General features: G+C 51.5%; 1 protein-coding gene across 1 annotated transcript; it reads left to right on the top strand.

Moving 5' to 3' along the window:
* The first annotated feature begins 2766 nt into the window (after window positions 1-2766).
* On the top strand, window positions 2767-9231 carry LOC122379505. The gene is made up of 5 exons (XM_043361775.1): window positions 2767-2797; window positions 3627-3764; window positions 7928-8137; window positions 8670-8721; window positions 9222-9231. The coding sequence occupies exons 1-5, from the start codon at window positions 2767-2769 to the stop codon at window positions 9229-9231; spliced, it is 441 nt and encodes a 146-aa protein (XP_043217710.1).
* Window positions 9232-22617: the final 13386 nt, after the last annotated feature.

Raw genomic sequence — 22617 nt, 5'->3', positions numbered from 1 at the left:
TGAACATTTAGGAAGAAGTTTTGGTGCCTTCGTAACATGCAACGAAGCTGTCACTGGCGGTTGACACCTATTAGTTATGAATACCCGGCAGGAAGCCTACTGGTTGGCCTGACCTGACCTGACCCGACCTACGTTCGCGGCTAGCAAAACACCAATACTGGCGAGGGTTAATGACATGAAGGTGCTTATGGTGTAAGTCTTTGTTTTTATTCTCATTGCTTAGGTTCAGTCCTATCGGTGCGTGTATTTCAGCAACTGTCTACCGATTCATGTGCTTCACCAGGAACATTTACACAGAAACATAATTAGATGTTGATTTTTTTTTCAAGCAAACTTTGGACAATCATAAGAATTTACCAGAGAAATGATGGGAATTTCGTTAACGATTCCTCCTCCTAACATGCATATCATTGCTTGGACCCATAATTTTATGCCTCTTATTTGCGGTTACATTCCGGGATTTCGTAATCAGAGTCGGAGTCGTTCGGAGTCAACAGTTCTGACCCCAGCCAGAGTCGGAATCGGAATCGATTTTGGAATCCGGACCAAGACTCGTAGTCTGAGTCACCGAAAATCCATCGACTGCGTGGCAGGGCTGCGGAGTCGATGGATTTTCGGCGACTCCGACTCCGACTCCGACTCCGGCTTTAAAAAACCAGCTCCGACTCCGACTCCGACTCCGGGCAGAATTGTCGACTCCGACCGACTCCAACTCCCGACTCCGACTCCGCAGACCTAGCAGGGCTGCGGAGTCGACAGATTTTCGATGACTCCGACTCCGACTCCGGCTCGGGTTTCTAAAATCGACTCCGATTCCGACTCCGACTCCGGTCACAACTGTCGACTCCGACCGACTCCGACTCTGACTCCGACTCCGACTCCGCAGCCCTGCTGCGTGGACTTGCCATGACTGCGGAGTCAGAGTCCGAGTCGATCGCATATGTCGACAATTTTGCCCGGAGTCAGAGTTGAAATTGAATTTTGAAAGCTGTAGTCGGAGTCGGAGTAACTCCATCGACATCACAGCCCTGGTAAGCACATCACCCGTCGTAAGCTAGTTCTCCTTACTCTTAGAGGCGGAACTATGCCATAAAATGTCAGCAAGCATTTATAATGCATCGTAAAAGGTCTCACATAGGTTTAAGTGTCAATTTTGAAACCAGGGGACCATTTTCAACGGATCTGAGCAGCGCTGGGATTAAATTCGCGCTAAACTGGTGTTTGGCCACACTGTGCGTCGGTCGAAGATACGACCGGCGTTGTGCAGAAGAGTGTGGTGTTTTTTTTTTTGCAGTTGTTCGAGGAACACTGTCCAGGTAACTCACACTCTCTACTTCGGTGGTTCGGAGTTAGACAGTTGAAACAAAGACCGTGTCTAACTGCTAGCTTCGCGCGTTCTTGTACCGGAAGATCTGTAAATTTCGAGCAGAGGGACACACTATGGGGCTGCTCACAGAACACGCAGGTAGTGGAGTTTGAAGTCGACTCACTACACCTTTGTCCGGCAGTCAGTACGTTGTGTCGCGTTCTTCGAGGTGGTTTCTGCTCTGTTGGTCGAATCGCTTCTGCTGTCGCAAGCAGATCGGTGGTGTGCTGACAGGCTCGCCCAGCGTCGACGTAGTCACGTAGCCACGAATCTAGGTCGGGACGTGTCGGCACGGTTGGTCTCATTCGCACTGTGTGTTCACCCCACCGCCAGGCTACAGATTTTGGCAGCTTTGCAACAACGTTGGACAAGTTGCTGCTTGCCGCCAGGTCTGCGGTGTAATCGGAGCAGTGAAGCACGCTCACAGCACAGTGTAGAGCACCTGACAATTTGGCCAAGCCATTTATGTCGTTTTCCCTGACGGCTGGGGTGTTGAACACAGCCGCCAGAGTCGCCTGCGTGACGTGACGAGGGTCTCCAAACAGCCTCTCCAGCTCGCGGATCGCTTCACCGTACAGCCGTCCGTCACAGAGCATGCCACGCAGAGCCTGCTTGGCTGCGCCGGTCAGACTCGACTGTAGGTGGGCGAGACGTTCGACGTCAGTTAGGTCAGGTGGATCGTGAATGAGCGCTTTGAACAGCGCTATCCATCGTGGCCACTCAGTCGGTGAGCCATCGTACCTGTCGAGCCGAAGTTTCGGAGGAGAGCTGAGCGGCCGCTGCTGAGGAGCACTGATGTCGCAATCGTGAGGCTGGCACACCGGAAGAGAAGCAATCCAGTTCCGTGTTCTGTCACTGGCACGGGACGGGGCCGCCTGGACTGGCGGTGCGGTCGGCGTCGGTCGATTCTGATGATTGAACTCTGACCTCTTTGCGTGCTCGGATTCCTTTCTGTTCTATGTGCTTTTCTGTGTGCTCAGTTCTTCCTCTTTCTCCAGCTCCTCCAGCTCCGCTTCTAGTTCCAGAAGCTCTTCCTCGTCCACCGCGGCTTGGAGTTCGAGCTCAGCTTGCTGGATAGCGAGCTGAGCTTGGGCTTCTGCAGCTCTCTTTGCCTGAGCTGCACGGAGCTTAGCAAGCTCCGTCTTCTTTCGGGCTTCGCTCAGTCTTGTCACGCCCGAGCTTGCCCCCGCCTCACTCCTCGTGACGAGAGAGTTGTGGCGGCCACGCTGATCGTCTTCTCTCTTGTCCGCCATATTGCCACTGTTAGTCACTGACGTCACTTTTAGGACTTCCACCAGTTTCTTCATATCCGGCCCGGAGGACCAGTTTGTTCGTGCTTTCTTGTTACTCCGGAGGACCAACACCAGAGATAGACTAAGGTGTATTTGCGACGTGGAAATATGGAGGTAAGACGAGAAGAATCGCTGCAAGGTGAGCTGCGGCCGCTGACGGGTCGGTGCGGCCGCTGTCGGTGCCCGCCTTGCAGGAGCGTTCGAACAACACTGCCGGCCCTGTCACTGGGCCGGGATTAAAAACACTGGGTCGATGTGAGCAAAAACGCATGGCTGGAGCCGGGCCGCCGCCTTTCACGTGACGCAACGCCGAGTGGGCGGTGGCCGACCGCAACAGCCGTCGTAGAGAAAACAAGTTGACAGCGAAAGCACACGCAAAAAGAGGGGAGGTGAAATACACGAATTGATCGCTAACAGCCGGGTTAAGACATAATATGTTGAAATTATGCAATTCTATAAGTAAGTTTTCTTTATTTTCACGACACCTCGCCTACGCATTTGCGACTTTTCTTATGTCACACATGCGCCATAAGTGTGCTCATCTGATCTCTTCCATCCTGACCCACCTTTGGGCTGGGAGCGGGCTGGAGGAGGATGGATGAGGGAAGGTGTGTACTTTTGCTGACTTGGAACCGGTTAGTGCTGCCACTGGAACGGTGAAGTGATCTTGGAGGAGCTTAGAGGAGGTTAGAGGTGTTAGGAAGCGCGACTGGAACAGACCCATTGGCCCTTATCCAGCAATAAATAATCCTCTATATCACTGCACTGTAGACCCAATGGCAAGTAAACTGCTAGAAAGATATTCACATGTTTGCATATCACTGCTGGTGCTAAATATCGCTGTGCGGCCGCTCGGCTATGTCTGTGCTGGCTGTGTCAGTGTCTGACACTCTGGTGTCAGTGGTGCAGCGGGGAGCTGGCGGCAGCTCTGTCTGACTGCAGTCAGCTGACACAGCTCTGTCCGACAGGACCGGAGGTGACGGAGCCGCGGTGGCCGGGACGGTACGGGAGTGGTCTGTCGATATCTCTCCAGGGGGTGGCTGCCGACACCATCAGCCACCTGGCCACGGAGCTGGGGTCACGGATTACGCTACTAGTCACAGATGGTGAGTGGCGGTGGAAGGTATTCATACATGAGTGGTTATGAGGTGATAAACCAACAGTGGGTGTTCCGGCACTCAGCGCTCGCTGGCTGTGACGTCACGGCCACCCCGGCGGGCCGCGGCCCGGCTGACCTCCAGAGTGACCTTGAGACGCGCCGCCGGCCGCGTCAGCTGATTGTCAGCGGTGCGCGGCCGGCGGCGACCCCAAACGCTGCCGGGACTGGTCAGGTGCAGGTGGCGCTGCCGGGCGCTCCTGAACGGGGCAGGGGCCAGGGGCGACACAGGGACACGAAGAACAGGAAAACTGGCCGGCGGCACCGTTCCTTGCTTGTGATTTTTGCTCTAAGGTACTGTCTATTTTTTTCTAGCAAATGCTTATAAATAACGTGGGGAAGCAGTTTATCCCCGACACTCTGAAGCCTAAATCAAACCAGGAATAACTGGATACAACACATATTACACATAGGCGTAGGAACAGGGGGGGCCAGGTGGGCAAGTGCCCACCCACTTTTCGAGGTGGGGGGGCCAACCATGTGTTTTGGCCCACCCACTTTTTACTCGAGGCCCCTCGTCTCGATTTGAGAGGACGTCGTCACCTTCCAGAATAAACAAACTCGGTAAAAATAAGTTCCACGAATCCCCACGCACGGACTCCAAGGGGCTGTGATGGATCCAAGGAGGCCCTCTGTTCATACTTGTCAGTCGAAGCCCCTGAGACTGATGGCCTGAGAGGCCCTAGTGGATCTGAGGAGGCCCCAATATCCACACTGGTCTGGGGAGGCCCCTGACACTGGCGGTCTGGGAGGCCCCTCTATCCACACTAGTCAGAGGTCTGAGACTAGTGGTCTGGGAGACCCCTCCATCCACACTAGTCAGAATAGGCCCCTGACACTGGCGGTCTAGTTGAGGCCCCCTACCCTCACTAGTCATAGGAGGCCCCTCTATCCTCAATAGTCAGAAGAGGCCCCTGAGACTGATGGTCTGGGATGCCTATCCATCTACACTGTAGTCAGAGGAGGCCCCTGAGACTGATGACCTGAGAGGCCCTTATGATCACACCAGGCAGAAGAGGCCCATGAGACTGATGGACTGAGAGGTCCTTCTATTCATACTGGCCACAGGAGACCCCCAAAACTTTCGGTCTGGGAGGTCCCTCAATCCGGCACCAGTCAGAAGAGTCCCCTGAGACTGATGGCCTGGGAAGCCCTTATATTCACACTAGGCAGAGGAGGCCCCTGAGACTGATGGTATGAGAGGCCCTCATATTCACACCAATCAGAAGAGGCCCCCGAGGCTGATGGCTGTGAGGCCCTTCTGTTCATATAACTGGCCACTGGAGGCCCCTGAAACCGGTGGTCTTGGAGGGCCCTCTATCCATACTAGTCAGAAGAGGCCCCTGAGACCGATGGTCTGAGAGGCTCTTATATTCATACTGGCCACAAGAGGCCCCTGAGACTGATAGTCAGAGAGGTCCACTCCTAATGAATCTGAGGGGGGCCCTCTATCCACATTTACACTTTTCTAGGGAGGCCCCCGAGACTGATGGTCTGAGAGGCCCTTTTATTTATACTGTCCACAGGAGCCCCCTGAGATTAATGGCCTGAGAGGCTCTTCTATTTATACTAACCAGAGGAGGCCCCTAGGATTGATGGTCTAACAGGCCCTTCTATTCATACTAGCCAGAGGAGGCCCATGAGACTGATGGTCTGAGAGGCCCTTCTATTCAAACTATATATAGTCTCTTAGGGCCCTATATCGGTGGCTCTGGGGGCCCCACACCGGCGCCTCTGTGGGCCACCACACCTGTGCATCTCAAGGCTCTATAGGTATACATCTGAAGGACCCACACCGACATCTTTCAGGGCCCCACACCAGTATCTCGGAGGCCGGAGCTCTGAAGGCCCCACACCGATGACTCTGACGACTCACCGGCTCCTGAGAGCACCATGTTGATGTCTAACGGCTCCACAGGGCCACTGAAGGCACCACACAAGCTCTCACTGAGCTCTAATGTCCATGTACCGGCCTCTGAGGGATTTAAGCCAGCGCATTCATAGCTCCACACCAGCAATTGTAAGGGCTTCACACTGAAGTATCTGAGGGTTCCACACCGGTGTCTCTAAGAGCCACATACCGGCATCTCTGAGGACCCCATACCGGCGTCTCCGAGGGTTCACATCTGGCGGGCACCCATCAGCGACTGAAGGTCCCACACTGTCGACTCCGAGAGCCCCATCTGCGTCTGGGAGCACCATGCCGTCTCTAAGAACCACAACGGCTCCTCCATACGAAAGATGGGCGTCTGCATGCCAAAGAGGAGCGGTTCTGAGACAGTAGGGCACCTACGTGCAATAGAGGGGCGCCTATGAAGCCCATAGGAGCGCCTCAATGCGAAAGAGGGGCGCCTCTGAGGCCTACATATATGGGCATCCACATGCAATAGAGGTCTGCGACTGCAATTGATCAATGCCATGGGGGTGCATTCATAAGAAACAGGGGAGAGGCATGGCAAAGAGAGGCGCCTTCAAGTGTCCATAAAAGAGAGACGCCTATGCTAAGCGCACATTGTATGCGACAACGGGCGACTGTGGGACATACAGGGATGTCTCTAATGACTATACATAGGGCGCTTATATGCCAAAGAGGGCGCCTATGAAGCTAATGGGGGCACCTGGGAAACGAGGAAGACATTTGTGTAAAGCGGGCCGCCGTCCACTATGCGGAGCGCTAGCGGTCCGTACGGAATTTAACACAGAGAGAGCCCTATGGGCGCATGCGGTCTCCGTCCGGAGTCGGTCAGGAATGTCTCCGCATCCGGACAGCAAACGGAGAGCTCACGCACATTCGATATCAGTTGTTACAAAAAGAAAATATGGCCATTGCCTAGCATCACAAGATGGTGCCATGCCAAGGAAATAATATTAATTTACTTTGTCTTGAAAGAGTTGAAATTCAATCTTAAATTTTCAATTGAAAACTCGAAGACGGGCGACGGGCCATGTCCGCATCCATTCCGTCTGCGTTCTCCGCACAAAGTTCAACACGCCGTACTTTGGTACTTCGTCTCTGCGACAGCCGCGACCAAGCCGCGACAGCCACTTCGGATGTCGATTGATAACCCGATTTCGAATTTAGCTCGAGGGAGGTCACGCGCGACTTGCATAACGTGACTTTCGAGTCGGGACTGAATATAATTACGCCAATTAGGTATCAGCGATATGTGTCCACACAACATGGATGCGGTCCGCACACGATTTCCGTACGGACCGGATGCGCCCACCTAAATTCCGTACGGACCGCAAGCATTCCGCACAGTGGACGGCGGCCTTAAGGGTTTTCAGGGGTCATGCGCCGTTTGCGGCAAATAGATTCTAAAAAAAATCGGAGGAGGAATAAGTTTTAAAAATGGTGCGGACTTTCCGCACTGTTCGCTTAAGCGGTTACGCCCATGGGTAGGTACATCTGCCCGATCTCAGAAGCTAGATTTGGAGGTCATACTTGAAAGCAGCCAGCAGGACGAGGCAAAAGTTGGAGGCCCCTGAAAATAGGAGGCCCCCTGGAAAAGGAGGCCCCTTGACAGGGTGGCCCACCCACTTTTCATGACGTTCCTACGCCCGTGATATTACATGTACTGTAGGTAATGCTGCCTCCCTCATCCAGGTAAGACGGAAGCCATAAGCCATGGTATTTGGGAAGCCGTAGAATGACAAGTCGTGTGGTGAATGGTGCTGGTCAATAATTTGGGCCTGCCATGGACGTAATATTTACGCTACAAAATTTATAACGATACAAAGTTGAAATAATTAGCTACACATAATAGCTGAACAAAATACTTAAGTGAAAAGGATTCAAAAGCTGTCAGATTGATCAATTGACATCATGAAAATATGTCTTATTTCGGAATATAATCTACTAATTTAATTGCGATTTTTATTTTATATGTCAAAAACCCATTATCATTTTATTTGTTGAATATTCTGTTATGGAAAGTCGCCGTAATTTATGAAATTCACATCGTTTTGATAAAGTACATATTCACTCAGACACGGAATTATCACAGCATTGTAGCCACAAACAGTTTTCACTTTGTGTTTTCTACACCTGTAGGTAAGTGTACTATAATTGAGCTAGACAAATGCCTGACATTGGTTCAATCACCTTCCCAGCACAAATTACTACTATTCCAAGTCAACTTCGTGGTGCCATCATCAGGGTGGAGCCAGACACTGTCATCCTTCCGGCCGGAGTCGGTGACAGCGAGCTGACGCAGCTGCGGAGCTCACGGGAGAGTGTGGAGCGGCTGTCAGTCTCCGCCGCCGACCTCCCGCGACTGAGGGAGCAGCTGCCGGAGTGCCTCAGGCGCCTCAATGTCAGAGGTGAGATACCACGGATCATACATGTAATGTCGGTATAATGGACAATGCATATAGATATACAAATGGACAGGGAGACGGCAAATGGACGAACCGATCAAATTCAGCCAACATCTTACAGCCTTGTTTGTGTTATATGGTATTGTTAGAGTGATACAATGCATGCATTTGCATATAGTGTGAGCATCAAGTGCATGCATGAAATATTATTGTAGCAATTATTGTAATTTGAAATGGTTAGATTGCAAGCACTGCGAACCATATATTTATGTAGTCTACCAACCTGATCCGTTACTATACCATGACTGGCTGCCCAGTGCCTAAGCCAATGTGCCTTGCAAAAATCGTAATACTTATGTTGCTCATATTTGAATATTTACGTATGTATGCTGTTGGTAAAAATATCGCTGTGCAGCCGCTCGGCTGTGCTAGTGCTGGCTGTGTCAGTGTGTGACACTCTGGTGTCAGTGGTGCAGCGGGGAGCTGGCGGCAGCTCTGTCCGACTGCAGTCAGCTGACACAGCTCTGTCCGACAGGGCCGGAGGTGACGAAGCCGAGGTGGCCGGAACGGTGCCCGTCGGATGGTCTGTCAGTGTCGCTCCAGGGGGTGGCTGCCGACACCATCAGTCACCTGGCTGACCTGGGACGGAGGGTCAACCGACTGGAGATATACGGTGAGCAGCGGCAGCACGGACATGCCGCTGATATAAGAGATCAGCGAATGGCGGTCGCGGACACCGAGTAACGGTGTGCCGGTGTCGGACCTCATGGAGACAGGTGTGATACATAGCCAATGTGGTTTGCGAAATAATGAAGTCAATTGAGCTGAAAAATGGAGGACTGTTTACTCAGTTACATATTCGTTCAGAGTTAGTTGATCATACTCATAACAATTGTGTTGCACTGTTCAATGAAGTTCAATGCATTTGCTTAACATTGCATATATCATATAATAGCACTGTTTTACCATTGTCTACTGTGTCCATAAAACCATGTGAATTATTAGGTGTTTTTTTTCGTGTTGTCATATATCGACATTTATTACAGCTAACTGATCCTGTCTGTATGTGTGTCTGCGTGTTTTCCAGATTGTACTGATCACACGACCGGCAGCCTGGAGCCCCTCACCAGGTGCCGTGGGCTGCAGGACCTATCAGTCACCGCCGCCGACCTCCCGCGACTGAGGGGGCAGCTGCCGGAGCGCCTCTGGCGCCTCAATGTCAGAGGTGATATACCGCAGATCACACATGTAATGCTGGTATATGCAAATGAACAGGGGAGACGGCAAATGGACGAACTGATCAGCCTCAACTAGCAAGTTTCATCGTTAATCGTGTACTAGTATATTACTCGTCTCGTATTGTGGTGAGAGGGGGAAGGGGTTCAATGCACGCCCTTCGATAGTGTCCATGCTTGTGGCATATGCGTGGAATATTAGTGTAACGTCACGAGGTGATTTAAAAGTTGAGGTACTAGCGAAAGTTGCATTGTCACAAGCAGCAAATTTCCGAACAAACGTATTGAGTATTAGTGCGAATTCGGCATCCGGAAAATCAGGGATAATTTTCCGGGATCAACGGGATCATTCGGTGTTTTAGGCTGACACCGTGCACAAAGCACATGCCAATGAGTAAAAGAGCCATTACTGAAGCAAAAGCAATATAAAAATATGACTTATTGCATCGATAGTCCTTGCAATACCAAATTATTACCGGTGATCCCGGATAATTATCCCTCATTTTCCGGATGTCGAACGCACGCCTGATCGACAACTGACACTGCTCGGGGTTACATGAGCAGAGTTAATACGCATTACAAACGGACTACAATGGTGAGCGAATAGGAAAATCCGTTCCTGATACGCATTTACTTGCTCATGTAACCCCGGTAATGACTGACTACATAGATAGCTCGCTGACGACGAGTCTGAGCAGACTGACGAGACTGACTGGCCGCGGCCCTGGCGCGGCGGTTATACAGAGTATAGGTGGCGCCACGATCGAAGGCGGCCAGCACGGAAATGCAGGCATTGTTACAATTAGTGAGCAGTTGTTCCAATGAGGAATGATTACAGGGCCTCCTCGGCTAACATGTTAACTACTGGGGCAAATGCCCCAGTAGCGTCAAGGAATGCCCCAGTAGTGGTCAGATTTTGCCCAACCTCCACAAAATGAGAATATATCAATATTAACCCGCGCCGTGCTGGTGGCCTGAACTTTCCGCCGAGTGCTGGGGGGGCGTTTTCACGCCCCCCCGTCTAACTCGGCTCCTGGGCCACGTAGCGACACGCGGTAAGCGGCAATCGAAAGAGCGTCAAAAATAAGGACGAAAACACTTCGGTCATTTTTTGGGTCAGGTCAAAGGTCAGGTCACCAGAGGTCACCAAAGGTAAAATGTTGACTATTTCAACATTTTGGAAACTGCCAACGGCTATCTCGGGAACCGATAGAGCTACAGCGCCGCGGAAAAGCGCATTCGATAGCCCTTTTACAGACCTTTCTGAGTAATGTTCTCAGATTTGACCTCAGGTCAACGGTTTAGCCTCTAGAGGGCAAAAACTCCAAAAATAGCCGTTTTTACGAAAAACGTTTTTTCGTCAATAACTTTTGACTCATAAGCGCCATGACATTACTTTTGCCAGCATCGTGTTCCTCTCGTCGAGACGCGTCGAATGAACTATTTGTTGACCTTGAAAGGTCATTTTGAAAATTTGACCTCAGGTCAAGGTCATGACCTGACCGAAAAGGGTCATGTTGCATATCAGTCGATCCGTATCGTCGAGCTGAACACATCTGACGTGTTTTCACCGCTCTAGCACGTCTCTATCAAAAGTTATAGCCAAAAAACTGCTGGCGACCGTTCATGACCTGAGATGACCTCAGGGGCACACAGAGGGGTCACAGGTGCATTTTTCCTATTCAGTGTGTCATGTTTACCTATGAACCGATGTTTGAGAGCGTTTTGAACGATATTCGTCCAAAAGAGGCGCATTTCAATTTTCTCCCATTGACTTATAATGGAGAGGTCGCAAAATTGACCTGACCTTAGGTCACAGATATCAAAAATCCGAGATATACATTTTATACATACTGTTACTCATATCAATCGCTGAAAGTTTCAAAGTGATCGTTCAGTCGGTGTAGCTATAGCGAGCCTTTGAACTTTTTCTGAGGTAAGGTCACTTGACGTGACCTGGTGACCTGACCTTGAACGGCCTAGGTCTGAAATTTTCACAACATGTGCGGAAATGATGTAGGAACACGTGTACCAAAAACGGCGGCGCTGCGCGCCGCCGTTTTTGAGATATTCGCGAAAAACCTGAGGGTTTTTGAGGGTTAACCCGCCCCCAGCACGGCGCGGGTTAACGTAGGTACATACATACATTCTTTCACTCGGGAGCGGTAGAACACGTTTGTGGCAAGAAACCAGGGGCGGTGGAAGAGGGATGCATGGTGAGCAGCTGCACCCTCAATTTCCATCCAAAAACATAGGCGTGCATTGCATTTACAAACATATCTTATTGCACCCCCATAACCCTTGCTTGTATAGGGGGGGGGCGTCGAACGGAACCCCCCCCCCCCCCGATTTTCGCAAACAACTCGCGTAGAAAGCGGCCGATCAAGACGAAACTTTCAGTACCTTCGTGATAATTAATTTTACACCTACCCTGAAAATTTAATGACCCTGACCTTTAGACCTTTGACCTGTGACCTACTTTTCGAGACCATGTTTGGCCGGAATCGCGATTCAGTATGTCGGCTCGCATTATCCGCACGTTTGCAGTCTCTTCGTGGTTTCAAGCGTTCAAACATGGGATTTGATGTTGCTCCCATGCATTAGGGTCAAGGGTGGGTGTCAAGGTCACCGGAAGGTCAGGTCAGGTCACTTACTTTTAATGACCTTGGTTTACTTTTTCGAGTTTTACATGTTTCTAGGCGAGTTTTTCGAGCTGAATTCGAATTTAGCAACCATTTGAACCAGGGGGGCGACACGGCTATTCGCGCAATGTATTCAGTTATGAGCCGCGCGGGGCCTCGGGATGACGCGGCTGGAGGCAACTGCTCAGCGCGCTAGGATACTTCTGGCGGGACCGGGCGCTGAACGGTGTGCAATGAATGGGTTATGGGCGGGCAGACAGAGATGAGGTATTGAATTTTAATTGACATCAGCAATCGGCTGGGGAAGGAGAACGTTTCTAATCGAGCTTGGGCCGGGAAAGCCGAAAATGTCACGATCGGCTCAAAGCTGCGTCAGGGCCGGGTGCCGTACCATGTGTAGTATATTTAGGCGGGCAGACAGAGATGAGTTATTGGATTTAAATTCACCTTACCATCGGTTTCTGGTGGGGTTTGAAGACGTTTTTAGTTAAGCTCGGCGTGTGGACCAGGCGCTGTATTACGTTGTACCTACAAGGAAGAGGTGGACACTGGACAGACACCTAACCCCACATCCTACTACTATACCCGTGCTTCTGTGGGTGAAGCACTGAAGTGTTGTGTTATGGTCCAACCCCCGCACGGCTGCTGGCCGCGCCTGCGCGCGCCCCTGACGCCGCCACCGCTGGCCGCCCCGGTTGCGTGCCTGTGAGCGCCTCTGCCGCCGCCAGCTGACTGGGCGCGCCGAGCGGCATTACTGGCGCGGGCGACTAGGCGCGGCGCTCGCGATACTTGTTATCTTTTTGGACACTCTTTCGGCCTGAACGTATCGCAGTAAATAAATCGCGTTTTTCATTGATTGTGTGCTCTTTCACTCAAACGAACCAAAACATAACATGGCGCGGACGGTTTTGTAATTACGTGACTGAGCAGCTTTTACAGCGCGATGAAGAAATTTTTGATTCAAGAACTGACGGCGCTGCTGGAGAGGCAGACGGAGAGAGCCGCCGAGGCCGACAAGCGCCTGGAGCGTTTGGAGAGGCTGCTGTACAGAGAGCCCTCCGCGGGGACCGGGACGGGCACGGCGACCGGAGTGTCAGAGTCGGGGGCTGAGCGAGGCGCTGATGGATCCGTTGGACCAGCTGCCGCCGCCCGCCGGACTGTCTGCCTGCTGGTGTCGGCGACCCCGACCCCGCAACCGAAGTCGGCATCGACGTGCGGCGACCGTGCCGAGTGCAGTGTGCGCGACAGTGGTTCAGGAGCGGTGAGCCGCAGGCTGGAGGACTCTGAGCTGACGCTCAAATACGCCGTGAACGTTTGTCGGGCGAGCGATGGTGCCCGTGTCACGTGCCCAGACCTCCGCGGCAACGAGGGACATTACGCGGCGCGCCTGCCGGCCTACAAGAGGCGCAGGCGGCCGAGTGTCGCCCATTCCGCCACCGCTACAGATCGGGATCGTCAGTTTCTTGAGCGTTGCCCTACCTGCGGCCGTCGCCAGCACGCCGGCGGAGACACGTGTCGCGCCGCTGGCGCCATCTGTCGTGCGTGTGGGGAACGGGGACATTTTGAGGTTGTGTGCCACCAGAGGGCCAGCGTCACGGCCGATCGTCCAGTGGCGACATCTGCAGTGACGAGAGTACGCGACTCGCCGGTGGTGGCGCCAGTAACGGTAGCCGCCGGCACCGCCGTGTTGCCGCCGCAGGTGGACACGGGCCGCATCGGGAGTACTGCAGCGCAGCCCACAGAGCCGGACGGAGCTACGGACGCCTACGGAGCCTCGCCGCCGCCGGCGGGAGGCATCCCAACTTGGAGCACGGACCGGGTGCACGGAGCCTCGCCGCCGCCGGCGGGAGGCCCATCGGTAGCCACCGGCGCCGCCGTGTCGGTGCCGCCGGCAGACACGGGCCGAGGAGCCGGTCGTACCGCGGCGCAGCCCACCGAGCCGGCTGGCGCGCGCGGAGCCTGCCCGCCGCCGGCGGGAGGCTGGCCGGCGCAGACCATGGAGGCAGCCCCCGGCGTGTCACCGCCGCAGGCGGACACGGACCGAGCTGGATGTACCGCGGCGCAGCTTACAGAGCCGGCTGACGCCCACGGAGCTTCGCCGTCGCCGACGGGAAGCCTTCCAACGCGGACCAGCCATGGAAACGAAGCCGCTGGTGACGCCGTGTTGCCGCCGCCGGCGGACACGGGCCAACCCGGGGCCACTGCGGTGCAGCCTGCAGGCCCGGATGCAGCGGCTGTAGCTTACGGAGCCTCGCCGCCGCCGGCGGGAGGCCTACAAACGCTGAGCACGGGCCGAGGCGTAGCTGCCGGCACCGCTGTGTCGTTGCCGCCGGCGGACACCGTCCGGACCGGGTGTACCGCGGCGCAGCCTACCAGGCCGGCTGCAGCTTACGGAGCCTCGCCGCCGCCGGCGGGAGGCCTACCCACGCGGACCAGGGACGGAGGTACAGCCGCCGGCTACGCCGTGTCGCCGCTGCCGGGGGACACCAGCCAAGCCGACTGTTGTGCGGCACAGCCCATCGAGCTGAGTGAGACTACTGATGTCTACGGAGCCTCGCCGCCGCCGGCGGGAGGCATGCCAACTCGAAACACGGATGGAGGCCCAGCCGCCAGCACCGCCGAGTCGCCGCCGCCGGCGGGCACCGGCCAAGCCGGCTGTAGTCATGCGGCGCAGCCTACCGAGCTGGCTGACGCCTACGGAGCCTCGCCGCCGCCGGCGGGAGGCCTGCCAGTACGGAGTGGGGACGGAGACCCGCCCGCACAAATGGTGGCGGCTCACGCCGCCGCGCTCCTCCGTACGCCGCAGGGATGCGTGTCCGCCGGTGACAAGTCCGACCGGCGCGGTGACACGAACCTCGGTGACACCACCCTCCACTCGGTCGAGGTGGTGGATGACGTGCTCGGTCCGACCGTCGATGACGAGGTGTGGGAGGACGCTGAGGACCCGCTTCACGCAGCTGCCGTCGCAGCTATGCTCGCTGAGCGGGATACGGAGTGCGACGCGCGTCTGCCGCCGCTCGTGGACCCGAGTCTAGGGGTGACCAGAGCCGCCGCTGACCGCGACCCGTGGCCGCCACCGACACCGGAGCGACGCCTGCCGCGGACCTCCCCGTGCGACGGCGGGCGCGTCCGCTGCAAGAAGCGCCCGAAACGCCGCGGAAGAGAGCGCAGGCGCCGCCGTCTGCACCGCGCTGCGGTGCCGGTGGCCTTGTGCGCCCGGACCCCGGAGGGTCTGCTGTGACGCCTTGGGGTGAAGACGATGTGATCGTCTTGGGGGGAGGTGTTGTGTTATGGTCCAACCCCCGCACGGCTGCTGGCCGCGCCTGCGCGCGCCCCTGACGCCGCCACCGCTGGCCGCCCCGGTTCCGTGCCTGTGAGCGCCTCTGCCGCCGCCAGCTGACTGGGCGCGCCGAGCGGCATTACTGGCGCGGGCGACTAGGCGCGGCGCTCGCGATACTTGTTATCTTTTTGGACACTCTTTCGGCCTGAACGTATCGCAGTAAATAAATCGCGTTTTTCATTGATTGTGTGCTCTTTCACTCAAACGAACCAAAACATAACATGAAGCATCACAGAATCCCACAGGACCTGCAAGTCGACGAGGTGGCCGCTTTGGCCGCCGGGTACTGCAGCTCCCTGGAGTTGCCTGGGACCGATGGTAAAACAACAGCTCCGGCGGTGCCCCTATGGGTCGTAGTAATTAGTGAATTCCCGTAATGTAGAGATCATATCCTCAATAATCTCCATTATGATTTTATATTCCTAAACAATATGACACACTAATTATGCTTTCCTACGTTCAGGCATTACCTCTGATGGTTATACCGTACGCCTGCACGAGTACAACATGTGTTCGGACGGGGTGATCTTTCTACGATGTGCGCACCATCCATGGGCCTAGGATGCATCGAGGTTTAAAAGAATGCAGTCTATAGATCAATCAACATAACAATGGTGGTATGCAACCACATTAAAATATCTCCCCCGCTCCCGCAGCGTTCCAACGCCCCTCCGTTATGCATTCGCCTTATGTGTCCGCCGAGCCGGCTTGCCTCCAATGACGTCATCGGCCGGCCGGCGGCGTTCAAGGTCAAACGGCTGGTGTCCTTACCTGGAGTTCTATAGCCTTGATTTGAACATTTAACCCGCGCACCGACGGGGGGGCGGATATCCGCCCCCCCCCCCCTGAGTTTTTTTTCGCAAATAGCGGGAAAACCGCGGCGCGTAGCGCCGTGAAACTCGGTACGACTACTCCCTCATCAATTTTACACATGGTGTGCAATTTTGAACCTCCTATCTTTCAAGGTCAGGTCACCAGGTCACTTTGAATGACCCAACCTCAAGTCACTTTTTTGCAACCTTGTCACCGTGCCAGAGCTACAGTAGATGTCGGAGGCCTTTAAAAGTCGCAGGATGTTATTAGGTCATTAGTAACTACAATTTGTATATCTCTGAATATTGATATCGGTGACCTAAGGTCAGGTCAATTTCGCGACCTCCCCATTATAAGTCAATGGGGGAAAAATCAACTCCCTGTTTTTACCACTAAAACGGGTCGGAATGGCCCCATATACCATACATGACTTCATATACGATCAACCTTCACTACCTTGAGGTCTGTTTTGCTGTTGGGCAGCTGTGAGGTCATGTGACGTCATCAAAGGTCACCAAAGGTTTTTGGCCAATAAATCCGTACAGGAACAAGATACAGACGCGTGGATGGTCGCATTGTGTTCAGCTCGTCAAGACGCATCGAATGATATACATGATGACCTCAAGGTCACGTGACCTGAGGTCAACCTTTGACCTTGACCTTTCGAGGTCAACATATATATCATTCGATGCGGATTGACGAGAGGATCACGAAGAATTCCTTAGTTTGTTCCTATTTTCACTAATTCGAAAGTTATTCGAGAAAAACTCTCTCCATATCTAGCGCCGACATTTTGACTTTTTCGACCCCTGTGACGTCATCTTTGACCTGACCTGAAAATGACCTTTGTAAAAATTGTAGATCTTGACCGTGCGTATCCGATGCCGTTTACCGCTTGTCGCTATCTTGCTTCGTTCTCGAGATCTCAGGGGGGGGGGGGCGGTCATCCGCCCCCCCCCCCGTCGGTGCGAAGTTGGCGCAGACCCCCGACGGTGCGCGGGTTAACCCGCGACCTGGTGGTGGGAAGGGGCTATTTTTTGCCCCCCCCCTTTCAGACTTTTCGATATATCTCCAGAACCGCTGCGCCGATCGTCACCAAACTTTCAGTACCCTCCCGGACATCAATTTTACACATGGTGACCAAAAATTTTTCCAAAGGCTATGATAGGTTGGCCGGAAATGACGTCAGAGTGACGTCATGTTCTGCCGTTTTCGACCCAAAAAGGGTTTCGCGGGAAGAGCTGTCAGGCCTATAGCTTTGCAAATACAGAAAAATGATAAGGACATAAAAGCTGTAGAATTGAAAGGGCTACAAAACTGCTATCTCGAATTTTTAAAATTTTTGGATTTTGACCCCCAAAAATCAAATAATAATTTTTTTGGATATAATGATCGAAAAATCCAAAAAGTTTTTTGAATTTCGCAAAAACCTGATTATATGTCATAGTCCTTACCGCCTTTCATCCACATACCAAATTTGAGATTGATACCTCTTTTTTTGGCGAAGTTATAGCGAAAAAACTGTTCAAAATTGTTGAATCAATACCCATTTTATGCAAAACTATCAACTTTAAAATTTGACCTTTTTTGGTCTGACCTTGACCTGACCTTGACCTGAACTTCACCAGAAAGTGACCTAAGCCGTACCTGATAGTCTTATAACCAACACCATTGAGTTGGAAATGAAAAAATGGCCATAAAACATGCATCACACAACCTTAGTAAAGTTGGGCTCATGTGACCTGACCTGTGACCCTTGGTGACCTGACCTGTGACCTGACCTGGTATTGTCAGTGACCTCTAGTAGCAACATATCTACTAGGTTACTGACGCCCTATCGCTGATTCTCGACAAAATGCGTTTTCCTCGGTGTTATAGCGCATTCCCTAGAAGACCCGTGAACGGTGAAACATTTCATCTTTGACCTGACCTGTGACGTCATCGGTGACCCCGAGGTCAATGAAATTTGGTTTCCTTCGACAAAGTTGACAGGCCTTTCGAACGCCGTTTGAATTTTGCGGATCCGTCCAGTAGTTTCGGAGATACGAGGGGGGGCAAAAAATAGCCCCCCCCACCAGGTCGCGTTATAAACAGACCCCACCAGGGCGCGGGTTAACCTTCCAGGCGGTGGGGGGGGGCATTTTTTGCCCCCCTTCAGTTTTTTCGATATATCTCGAGAACCGCTGCGCCGATCGTCACCAAACTTCCAGTACCCTCCCGGGAGCAGCTAGCGCACATGGTGACCAAAATATTTTTCCAAAGGCTACGATAGGTTGGCCGCTAATGACGTCAGAGTGACGTCATTTTTGCCATTTTCGACCCAAAAAAAGGTTTCGCGGGAAGAGCTGTCAGGCCTACAGCTTTAGAGATACAGAAAAATATTCCCGACATAAAAGGTGTGGAATTAAAAGGGCTACAAAACTGCAATTTCGGTTTTTCGATTTTTTTTGGATTTTGACCCTCAAAAATAAAAAATATATTTTTTGAATAAAATAGCCAAAAAACCCAAAAAGTTTTTTGAATTTCGAAAAAAAACGGAATATATGTGATAGCCCCTACCGTTTTCTATCTACATACCAAATTTTAGATCGATACCTCTTTTTTGGCTAAGTTATAGCGAAAAAACTGTTCAAAATTGATGACGTCAAATTTTCAAACTTAATTTTTAGCAATTCCAGACCTCGTAGCGCAAAACAAAGACCACCATTAGACTCCCCGGGACGAGCTGCATCGAATCGATACCCATTTTATGCAAAAATATCAACTTTGAAATTTGACCTTTTTTGACCTGACCTTGACCTGACCTCCACCAGAAAGTGACCTAAACCGTACCTGATGGTCTTATAACCAACACCATTGAGTTGGAAATGAAAAACTGGCCATAAAACATGCATCGCATAACCTTAGTAAAGTTGGGCTCATGTGGTGACCCTTGGTGACCTTTGGTGACCTGACCTGTGACCTGACCTGGTATGACCAGTGACCTCTAATAGCAGCATATGTACTAGACAACTGACGCCTTATCGCTGATTTTCGACAAAATGCGTTTTACTCGGTGTTATATCGCTTTCCCTAGAAGCAGTGTTCGCCACGGGCCCCAAAATCCCCAGCCCAGCCCGGCCCGGGCCCATGGGTTCAGAGCCCGGCCCAGCCCGTAGCCCGCTCTTGGCAAATATTCCAAGCCCAGCCCGGCCCGGCCCGGCAAAAATAGCAATCTAGTTATTGTCTTAGTCTATTGCTATAATAAGCATGATTGATTACACTATTTTGAGAACAATTCAAATTGCATGAATATTAACATGGCAATCATGACTCCCTTCTTTTCAATGAATATAATCATTTCAAGCACCTATGGCACAAATTTTAACAGTAACAGCAAGCACCTCAGTCAATTAGGTCATGATTACACACCTATAAAAAGTTTACATGATTATATTAACTACATTCTATGAGTAAAGTTATCTTGCAAGCTGATGTGTGTGAACATTATCATTCATAATTGGTGACTCTAATGCATACTTGAAGGAAGTATTTGCCACATACTCTATACTTCCCAGCACTTACCAGCAGAAAAAAAGCTTGACTTATGGGAATTGATGAATCTGTCTGGGATTGACCTTGCTGTTAAATTCACTCCATAGATGCTGCAATATCAAAAGCCTGAGAAAGCATACAAAATAGGTGACACTAACTTTAGCACTGTCTTCCAAAAAAAGAGAAAGTCCATCCATTTATCAGCAAAACTGATCTTATCTATTTTCAATTCATGCCCACGTGTCAACCAAATCTCTGTGGACAACTATCTGCTACTTTCCTTGCTATTTTATGTTAGGCTCTTTTCAAGATATTGATATCGCTAGCAGCGTAAGCAGAAAACATGGTAAACTTGAAATGTCATTGGGTACTTTTGCGACTTTTACGCATCATCATCATCAATCAAAAATGAGCGAACACTTCTTTATTGTCGCAGCTGCGGCAGGTGGCGATTTTGACCAATTGTATAATAAAACATATATGATCAAGTTTTTGTTTTGTTTTTCGTTCGAGTTTTCAGACTTCGTGATTTAGGTTTTATTTCTTATTTGTTTAATTTTATTTTTCACCTTGATACTTACTTTAACCCTATTCCTGGCGGGCTCCGCCGGGACAAGAAACTGGCGGGGGGGGGGCCGATTCGGCCCCCCCCCTGAGATCTCGAGAACGAAGCAAGATAGCGACAAGCGGTAAACGGCATCGGATACGCACGGTCAAGATCTACAATTTTTACAAACGTCATTTTCAGGTCAGGTCAAAGATGACGTCACAGGGGTCGAAAAAGTCAAAATGGCGGCGCTAGATATGGAGAGAGTTTTTCTCGAATAACTTTCGAATTAGTCAAGATAGGAACAAACTAAGGGCATCATCGTGATCCTCTCGTCAATCCGCATCGAATGATATATATGTTGACCTCGAAAGGTCAAGGTCAAAGGTTGACCTCAGGTCACGTGACCTCGAGGTCATCATGTATATCATTCGATGCGTCTTGACGAGCTGAACACAATGAGACCATCCACGCGTCTGTATCTTGTTCCTGTACGGAGTTATTGGCCAAAAACCTTTGGTGACCTTTGATGACGTCACATGACCTCACAGCTGCCCAACAGCAAAACAGACCTCAAGGTAGTGAAGGTTGATCGTATATGAAGTCATGTATGGTATATGGGGCCATTCCGACCCGTTTTAGTGGTAAAAACAGGGAGTTGATTTTTCCCCCATTGACTTATAATGGGGAGGTCGCGAAATTGACCTGACCTTAGGTCACCGATATCAAAATTCCGAGATATACAAATTGCACATACTGGTACCCTAACTAAAACCTGAAGAGAAGAAATTGATCGGTCAAAAACTCTAGCTCTGGCGTGATTGCAAACTTTTCTGAGGTAGGGTCACCAAACCGTCTCTGGTGACCTGACCTGAGGTCAGATCAACTCAAAATTTTCAGACATGTTGCGTAGAAGCCTTTTAGGAAAAGTCAGAAAATTTGAGCTTCCTAGCTCGACGCGTTTGGGAGAAATAACCAAAAAACCTCAGGGGGGGGGGCTCCTGAGGCCCCCCCCGCCAGGAATAGGGTTAAAAACGTATTTATTTGATATACTGTTGTGTATATTACCTAGATGCCGCCACATAAACATAGGGCCGCCGCATGGCCGCCGCCATGATTGCAAATTTTGTTGAGAAGGGGCTGGTTTGTTGTGATTTATTTTGACAAATTTATGGACATTTAAAGAAGCTTTCATCGCGAAATACTCTGTAGAGTTCCTCGTTACTTACAGTGTGTTTTGTGAGTATCCTTTTAAGGTTCTGTTCGTTAAAAAGCCGTCGGTGAAGGAAAAAAGACTGTGTTGGAATTGTCTCACTATCGCCATATATAAGTGTTAAACTTAATGTAGCCCTGTGGCCCATCATTGTTGAGTGGCTTCTTAGTTTTTGGAGTTGTAGTGCTAAGTAAGTTATTCTGATGACTACATTTTAACTTTTATTACAAACTAATGATGCTAGAGATTCTCTGATCTTTTTGGTTGCGGAATTTTTATGAAAACCCTCCTATGTGTGACATGATGTGATATTGGATAATTCTCAAGATTCCCAAAATTCAATATCAAGTAGGTTTTCTTTCACATTCCTTAAATTTGGTTTAGTTTTTGTATTTTCCCAGTGGGTTTTGTTTGCATCAGTTTCCAAATTTTCTTAAATTGACATTAGTCGCAAAACCCATAGTGCACAAAGCTCTTGGCCCGGCCCGTCCATAGCCCGTTAACTAATGATATTTGGGGGCCCGGCCCAGCCCGTAGCCCAGCCCGGCCCATGGCCCGTTGGGCTGGCCCGGCCCGTGGCGAACACTGCCTAGAAGCCCCGTGAACGGTGAAACATTTTATCTTTGACCTGACCTGTGACGTCATCGGTGAACCCGAGGTCAATGAAATTTGGTTTCCCTCAACAAATTTGACAGGGCTATCGAACGCCGTTTGAGTTTTCCGGATCCGTCCAGTGGTTTCGGAGATACGGGGGGGGGGGGGCAAAAAAGTGCCCCCCCCCCCCACACCGCGCGGAAGGTGGCTGGTAGGCCCACCGCCTGCCGGGTTAAGATGTAGTTTTGGTGCCTTCGTAACATGTTACGAAGCTGTAAGGGCGGTTGCCACCTACTACCTACGAATACCCGGCAAAACCCTTACTGGTTGACCTGACCCAACCTGGCCTAAATACACGAAGACATCATCTATGATCATAACTAGCATTATATTCGTGATCAGCACTTCGAAAAACCTCATAACGACCACCCTTTACGACGCTCTAACAGGTCCCGATTTTACCGACTTTGGGTAATTGACCTCACCTGGACCTGGGTCCCTAACCCTCGCCGGCACAGGCCATTTTGCGTCCTTCGACGGCACAAGGGGGGGGGGGGGTGGTACG

This window comes from Amphibalanus amphitrite, unplaced genomic scaffold (assembly GCF_019059575.1).
Source record: "Amphibalanus amphitrite isolate SeventyFive unplaced genomic scaffold, NRLGWU_Aamphi_draft 000008F_arrow, whole genome shotgun sequence".
Classification (NCBI taxonomy): Eukaryota; Metazoa; Arthropoda; class Thecostraca; order Balanomorpha; family Balanidae; genus Amphibalanus; species Amphibalanus amphitrite.
Note: the sequence above shows the minus strand (reverse complement) of the source record. Positions and strands in the feature narration are given on the sequence as shown.